The sequence below is a fragment of the Contarinia nasturtii genome, unplaced genomic scaffold, assembly GCF_009176525.2.
Source record: "Contarinia nasturtii isolate CC-2019 unplaced genomic scaffold, AAFC_CNas_1.1 Cnas_scaffold_4667, whole genome shotgun sequence".
Taxonomy (NCBI): Eukaryota; Metazoa; Arthropoda; class Insecta; order Diptera; family Cecidomyiidae; genus Contarinia; species Contarinia nasturtii.
This window is the reverse complement of record NW_022201953.1, coordinates 456-9523: the sequence shown is the minus strand read 5'-3', so window position 1 is coordinate 9523 and position 9068 is coordinate 456. Positions and strand designations below refer to the sequence as shown.

The 9068-nt window shown below is 31.1% G+C and overlaps 1 protein-coding gene across 1 annotated transcript; it reads left to right on the top strand.

Moving 5' to 3' along the window:
- Positions 1-1423: 1423 nt before the first annotated feature.
- Positions 1424-5118, top strand: LOC116351086 (glutathione hydrolase 1 proenzyme-like). Its single transcript, XM_031783136.1, has 5 exons — positions 1424-1804; positions 2610-2786; positions 2861-3889; positions 3966-4206; positions 4284-5118. The coding sequence occupies exons 1-5, from the start codon at positions 1800-1802 to the stop codon at positions 4548-4550; spliced, it is 1719 nt and encodes a 572-aa protein (XP_031638996.1). The 5' UTR covers positions 1424-1799; the 3' UTR covers positions 4551-5118.
- The last annotated feature ends 3950 nt before the right edge of the window (positions 5119-9068 follow it).

Below are 9068 nucleotides of genomic sequence, written 5' to 3'. Positions count from 1 at the left end.
AGGGGAAGATTTCGAAGTGCTGAATATTTTGCTTTTATTCAAAGTAGGACAAAAACGTTAGATTATCAGTTTGAGACGCAATTTAAATAACGGCAAAAATATTGAAACCCGTTTCTTAAAGCAGAATAAATTCATATTAATAATCATTTTCTTTTATCTTAACAAACACAAATGTCTGATTTATTTAGTTCTCGATTTTTCTTGTGATGGTTTTAATATGTGATGGGTTTTAATATCCATTCACAGATATCGTACAAATAATAATAATATTCATTCACCGTCAAAACTGACTGAATCAAATACATTGTGAAGAAAAGATATGAACCATATTTTTTTTTGAATTCTCCGAAACATTGGAATTGACTTGATAAATGTATAAATGTATAAAATTGTTTGCTAAAAAATAATAAACCCAATATTGCTCACAAAATTAAAGTTCAAGTACACTTTGGTGAGGTGATACAAACCATATCCTCTTTTATATGTAAATGTCTATGCTATGAATGCTTATATCAATTTTTTACTATCTATACAATATTTATAATTCTTTCGAAAATTGTATCATAATTCTCAACAATAAATGTAAAGCAGAAAAAAAATCAATGTACGATGGACAGAATGACAGTTTCAACTGTCATCAAGTAGGTACATGTGACAGTATTGAATTCGATATAGTCGGTCGTTCTATTTGTTTTGTATAAACTATTGTATTTTCACTTGGAATTTAGATATAAGAATTGGTTTGCAATTCGAAGAAATTTTGTGAAAATTAATAATTTGCTTGGTATAAATAAATTTCTGTGTACGTTTGTAGTCGTGTACTGTAGAGTTGCTTTAAATGTAATCATTGCCAATGGATTCAAACTGATATTCTGAATGCTGATATTGATAATACTTGATAAATTTGTAATTATAATTAAAATTCATTTTTCTTTGTCGAAAATCACATTTATACCAAACATCCTATCAATTATTCCACATGTCATTGGAAATGTTCACTTTTTTAATGGAATGAACAAAAAATCTCAATTATTTTTTGTCTATTTGTCAAATTTTACCTTATTTATTAATTTGAACTGACACGTGATCAATGCGATTGTTAAATAAATTACAACAAGAGAATAATTCATACACATAAAATGCCTGATGAATTTGTATTCGAGTTTGTCTGAATTGTGCCGTGTGCGAATGTGTTTGTAAAATAACCGAGCATTGTGTGTGTTTATTGTACAATGCACAGTTTGATTAAAAAGTTAAAGAACCAGCTAATCGGTATGTATAAATTCAACAATTTACATACTAGCACATACGTCGATTGTGCACCTCACAATATTAGTACTAAATATTATTGCTATCTTTATCATTTGATGTTTCCAAATATATAGACGGGGCTGTTTTAAGGTATAGCTCATTCTCATCTTAGCATTCAAGTGAACAGTTGTTTTTTCATATTTATTTATTTCACTTCGGCGAATTGTAGTATAGCTGGCACTGACTGCCACTCTGTTAATCTGTTCAATTTATCGAACTTAAGCTAAGAAATTAAGAAAAGAATTTCATGTATTTCAAAGAAAATAGGAACTTTTCAGATCTACTTCACTTTTTGTTGATAAAACAGATAATACACCATTATTTGAAGATTATTTAGAAGAAGGCTTAATTTTACTGCGCTATAAATATATTTTGAAGTATAATTTGTGAAGTACAAACATACTGAAAGAAAGTTGTAAAAGAGACGAACTTCGATTCAATGCTTCTATTTAATCCGATGTTTTAATTTGATCATAAAAAAAGTGATAATGATGTAAGTAAATCTACTATCAGAGCGATCTAACAACATCTCATTTTCGTGCATTTTAAATGAAAATAGAAAAGTATATAAAAAAGTTAACAATAATAACATTTATTTGTTACATTAAATGTTTCGATTTCAAAGGTGAAACTGACGTTTTACTGAAAAGTGTTGTAATTTTTGTTATTAACACAAAGACTTACTTTTTACATCAAAAACAATTGCAATTGACGAGTAGACGTTGCACTTGAAAGCGAACAATAATCGTGGGAATAATAGGCAATTAAACGCTCATCTTATAAATAGCAATTGAGATTGTGATACATTTTATATGACTTTCTTGAATATATGAATAATATAAAAAAGATTTGGTTTATTATTCCCTTTAATAAAATCTTTGATAAGATTCGTTGTCGTTCAAGTGCTTCAATTATACGGCCATTAATCTCTTCCCATTTCATAATGGCAATAAATTTGGATTAAATGGTTTGCCACTCAAGTCCAAAGGTTTGTGATGCACTGACAAATAACTCATTTTACCACACATCAAACGACTGAGTTAAATTAAGTCATTTTGAACCTTTTAATTGCCCACTTTTTTTATATAACCTTTAATTCCTCAATAAACACAATTAATTAGGGAATAGATATGGTTTCGATGTAGACGATTAAAATAAAAAATAATAAAAAATTCGAATTGGAAGATTAGGTCAATTAAGTGATAATTTTTGCTATGCTTTATTTACTATTATCATTGAGGTCAAAAGTCAAAACATGATATTTTCAGAATAAATTTCAACGATAATTTTTTTTTCAGAATTCCAATTTCAAAAACTAAAGTATTTAGTTTAGCCGCCTTTATCGTTCTAATCATCGGATGTATATGGTTCGTTTATCAGTTAAAATTTCAAAACAGCGAACATGCAGATCAACCGGATGAATTCAATCGTCATGCAATTGTTAGTAATGGACCTGAGTGTGCGGAAATCGGAATGTAAGTTTAAATGCTATTTAAATTATACATTCCATTTACGTAGCGATGATCAAGTGACATGTGAAACACTTTAGGAAAATTCTGAAGGACCATAATGGAACGGCCGTTGATGCAGCGATATCAATTTTATTTTGTGAGGGTATCACAGTCAGCCAGTCAATGGGCATTGGAGGTGGTTTTATTGCCACTGTTTACAATAAAGAGAGTGGCAAAGTTGATACTATATTAGCGCGCGAACGAGCACCGCTCGCATCAACCGAGAATATGTTTGAAAATATGACAACGGTTACCGGCATTTTATCGGTAGCTACTCCGGGCGAGCTCAAAGGCTATGGTGAGTTACACAAAAAATTTGGACGTGTCCCGTGGAAAACCTTAATTCAACCTACAATTGAATTGTGTCGATCGGGCCATATCGTTACCGATTATTTGGCAAGAGTATTGGAATTGTATCGGCAACCAATTTTCAAATCAAGCTCGTTATCAGAAGTATTTGTGAATCCCGCAACGAATGATCTATGGAAGGCTGGAGATAAAATCCGTCGATTGAAATTGGCCGAAACTTTGGAAGTTATTGCAAAGGAAGGACCCGATACAATGTACACAAGAAACGGAACCATAGCAAAATTGCTTGTGAAAGAAATTCAAGAGCTTAAAGGAATTTTGACGATCGAAGATTTTGTTAACTATGAAGTGGAATGGGCAGAGCCCGTAACTACAAAACTTAAAGGAAATTACACACTACATTCAACAGGATTGCCTGGTTCCGGATTGATTCTTGCATTGATTTTGAATGTCATGAATGGATACGACGCGTCATTTTCGGTTGAATATATCCATAAAATGGTTGAAAGTTTTAAATATGGTTATGCAAAACGCACATTTCTCGGTGATTTAAATTATAATAAATCATTCATTGATGCATTTTCGGATATGAAAACAGCTGATGATATTCGAACGAAAATTTCCCCCGATCGTACTTTTAATGACTACAAACATTACGGTGCGGAGTATTCAATGGAAGCTGATCACGGTACAGCACATATTTCGGTATTGTCCGCAAATGGCGATGCGATATCTATTACGAGCACCGTTAATTCGATGTAAGTTTCCAATTTATGCAGCTATAAAATATAATTATGTTTTTTTTTTTGATTAAAACATTCTGAATAACTTTAGATTTGGGAGTAAGATTCGTTCCAAAAGTACCGGCATCATTTTAAACGATGAAATGGATGATTTTGCAACACCCGGAAAGAAAAATGGTTTTGGATTAGAACCATCCATGGCAAACTTCATTACACCAAACAAACGACCCCTTTCAAGCATGTGTCCCGTTATCGTTATCGACAAAAATTCAAATGCTATTTTTATTGCTGGAAGTGCTGGCGGATCGAAAATCATAACAACAGTTGCATATGTATGCTTGCTCATTTTTCATTTCCGCTTAAAACCTATTCAATTATACAAAACCACATTAATTTTGGATGAATTTAGATTTTTGCGAAGCACTTTTGGCTGGGAGAATCTTTAAAAGATGCCATTTATTCCAAGCGAATTCATCACCAACTCTTGCCAATGGAAATTTCATGCGAAAAAGGTTTCAATTCAACGATTCTCGAAGGGTTACAAAAAATGGGGCATACCATTAGTGCAGATCAATTTGTAACCGGTTTCACTGCGTTTGCGGCTATTTCGAGAGTTAGCGGATCAATTGAAGCGTTCTTCGATCCAAGGCGTTACGGCAGCATACAAATAGATTGAATGTGATTTTAAACGGAAGTACATATGTACTACAATGAGGTCCAATTAGTTTTAAAATACGATGCATGTAAATCTCGATATTTAAATCAAGCAATCAAAATATTCGAAATTAATACGAATATTTTTAAACCAAATAGCCTTGTCGAAAAAAAAAACTCGTAACACGATTAAAGTCATTGTGCCTTACATATTTTTTTCGCGGGGTCACTAATGATAACATTGTATTACAGTGCATGAGTAATTAATTTTTTTGTGGCATTATTAAAAATGAACATTGACATTGACCACTTTATATCATATATAAAAAAGGAGGCAAAACCTCGGCGACACCATCTACTTATCAAGTGTGTATATAAAAATAATAAATCGTTCCATAAAAAGAATTTCGCACTACCAAATCTAGAATATGCGTTGTATTTAAATCGTTACAGCACAATTCGTGACCGATAATTGATGATTATATATAATGCTATAAGCTGACCGAATTACGTACAAACAATATGTTGTTAAATTATCAATAAACATTAGGCTATTAGATTTAATAAATAAATACGTACTTAAGACCTTTTGCGTTTGATTTTGTAATTTTTTTTCCGTATATAGGAAAATTTCCTTATGCGCATTGCACATTCCTAATAATCTGATGAAATGTCAATTAAAATGCTGCGTTGATTTAATATGATGTGTTTAAAAATAAATTAATTTGTGCAGATAGTCTTTAACAGATATGACACTTTTTTATTCTCTTCCGGACACTGTCTATCATTATTATTCAACAGGACTACTATCTCAATTGTGACGAATAAATGCCTAAACGTCATCGAAAACCATGACGAAAACTGTGCATAATAGTAAATTATTATTTTACATCTCATTTTGTTGATGATCTTTTCGATTGACGTGGTTATATACAACATTTATTACTTGATCTCCATATTATAAATATTTGTTGTTATTGCCATTTTGGTATCAACGCAATAAATGTTGCATGAATGGGAGCAAACAATGTGTGTGGAAAATTTGTAGCAGTTAAACTTGCTTTTCAGTTTCTTGACTTTCTGTTCTGGAAAAATCCAATTCATGCTGCATTTAACTCAATTTGATTGCTAAATCGTATATTGGACAGATGCGATTATTTTGTGTTTATGCATTTTTTTTTTAAATATTTCTTATTAATAAAATAATACACCATAAAAGATAATTAACAAAGAACAGAAACTAGGTCAAGTGCCACCTTTTAAAGAATTCTTTCATGTCCTAGAAAAAGATATTATTTTGTAATGCTAAATCTTTATCTGTAAAATTATGGAAGAAAAAATATAAGCGATTATTATACGATTGATTTATTAAATTTCTTTAAATGTTCACAAATACATCTATTTAAATATTATTTATCAATGAAATCGAAATATGTATTGCAAATTCCAAATTAAGTATCGCACTAATAGTGTTGATAGATTTTGGAGCAATATGGTTAAGGTTGATGTATTAACATATAATGCGTATGAACATGACGAATGTTTGAGTTAAATGTTCGTGTATACAGGGTGGCCCAGAATAACTGTCATTTTTTTTTGCACCTACGTAATTTCAACTACAATGCTTTCCAATCTCCCTTTGGTTCACCGTTATGTTTATTCATGTTTTGGCAATCCACCGTGATGATGCACAGTATTGCGCAGTTCTTGTTTACTTTACAATAGCAATGGATGTGAAACGTCAACTAGTTTTGAATTTACATAAAAAAGGTTTGCGACAAGTTGATATTTTTCGGCGGCTTCAGAACGACAATATCAATTTGAGATTTATTCATCGCACCATAAAACGATACAAGGAACGTGGAACAGTCGATGTGAAGCGAAAACCGGGTATAAAAAAATCTGTACGTACAAAAGATCTGTTCAAAAAGGTACGAAAGAAAATTCGTCGAAATAACAAAAGAAGCGCCGGAATATTGGCTCGTGAGCACAATACCAGTCGATCTTCAATGCAAAGAGTGTTGAAAGAAGATTTGGGAGTGAAACCATTCAAAAAACCCGAAAATATGGTTTGACAATCAAAAATAAGCAAAACAGAAAGCAAAAATGCAAAGAACTGCTAAGCCGGGCCGCAACCTCAAACATTGTTTTTTCAGACGAGAAGTTGTTCCTTTTGCAGCCAATTCTCAATGCGGAAAATGATCGCGTGTATGCAGCATCAATTGAGGACATTCCTGAAGATGATTTAGCTGTTGAACGATTTCAAAATGTGTCAAGTGTCATGATTTGGGCCGCCGTTTCGGCAGGCCACAAATTTTCTCTTGTTTTCTTTGAAAAGGGCGTTAAAATTTAGTAATTGCATGATTAATCCTCGAAAAATTGTTTATTTCAATTTTTAAAAGTTTTTTTTACATTTTCTTTATATTTAATTTGGGTGAAGTAATTGTTGAATTTTTCTTTTCTAATCAAGGTTGGGAATTTTTCAAATTGAAGAAATTTATTGTTACGCAAATGGTACAGAAAATAATAATAATTTATAGAAACCAAAATGTGATATCTATTTTTGCAACCAACTTAATAAAGGCTACCAACATAGAACGAATATCATAGCGCATAGTCACTACATTATTGAAATTAAATTCTTTAGGATCTTTGGAATCATAGAAAAATGGCACATCAAACTTCTGATGCTGTTTCGGTTTCGAATCATCCATTTCATAACGTACGCATCGTTTTATTTTTTCTTTATAACCGATATAACTATTTTTTATAATATAACTATAACCGTACTCTAAGCACTTAATAATGGGATAATCTTCCTTATAACAGCCAAATTCACCATTTGAAATGAAAAATCTATTAGCACGGTAATTTGGCAATGTTGTATTGATACGATGCAAGCAATTACGAATCGATTCGAAACAATCACAATGAATTTGCACATCATCATTGTGAGTATATCGATTCCTAAATGGAAAATCACACTCAGAAGTGCTAAAACATTCATTCGTTTCATTATTCATCTGAATATATTGTTCCAATGTGTTTTTTCTATTCAATGTTTCTGTGTATTTTTCTCTCTCCTCAACATATTGAAGAAACTCACTATAATTTGCACGTAAAGAATTGAAAAATTTATTTATTGCAAATTCTTCGATTGCATTGGAAATATTGAAATATGGCACATCAAAAAATTGATATCGTTTCAGTTTCGATTCATCAAGATCATAACGTACGCATCGTTTGTAGTTGTGATTAAACCCAAAATTTACAAATTCTAAACATCTAACGATCGGATTATCTTCTCGATAACATACATTAGTAAAACCAAAAAAATATAATTCAGCCAAATCCTTTGATGCGGTTGAGAATAATTCAGAATATTTCTTAAACTTCTCTGACAGCAGTGAAACAATCTCGAATCACTTGTATAGTATCGCAACTAGGAACGATATAACATATGGGAATGAGTTCGTTAAATTTGAATCAAACCCATAATAGATGACAGGGTCACGTATATAACTGCTTTTTTACGAACATGGCCACATTCTTCCAACAGCTGTAACTATCTGTTTATACATTCCTAAAATATTTAATAAAATCAATAAAAATTGGGCATCGCATGAAAAATAAAAAAATTTCTATCAGTACCCTTTGCTTCTTCTAATTCATCTGATGTTCCAACTAAAATTAATTTATTACGATATTCCGGATGCTGGTCAATGAATTCTTTCGGAGGATCGTTCCATTGATGGCCGTCAACCACTAAGAGCGGGCTCATTATGCAAATCAGTAACACAAGTAGCAGCATTTTTTTTTTCTTCAATGAATAAATTTAAGAATTTCAAATAACTATTCAAATTCATTCACCGTTATTCAAAAGCATTGTAATCAAATAATGGCGAATTTTATATATTTAATTGATTTTCAATGGTTTCAAGACAAGAAAAAGACATATATTCTGAGATATTTATATTTTATTTAAGTGAATAAAAGAAATATGTGTCAATATATGTTGACTGCTGAGTTTAAACTGCACTAAAGTAAGAATGAACATATACAAAACTTGACATTGTTACGAGTATCAATATATTCTGGCTATTCAACAAATAATAGTAGGAATTATCAATGTTATTTGAGATATGCATTATGCAATAGATTCAAAGGAAGTAATAGTTTATGACTCTAGTCTTAGCCTAAAATACACATGAATATATTACTAGTGTATGCACTGGTTTGTTGCCACACATTAAGAAATATACGCACACTATTATACGATATTAATAATAATAATTACTTCACCGAAAATAATTTAATTAAATAAATATAATATAATACAATTTGATTTTTATCAAGCATTTTTGAGAGAGAAAATGAAAAATTATACTCACAGAAGACGTCAATTGTAATATTTGCTAACTCTGGTGGTGATTTACTAAATTACCACCATTACAATGTGTGGCATGGTGATTTTTGTATGTATTGTATTTGCTTTGCTGAGCAATATTACTATCGCTCAACGCAGTGTTGGTGGTAATAC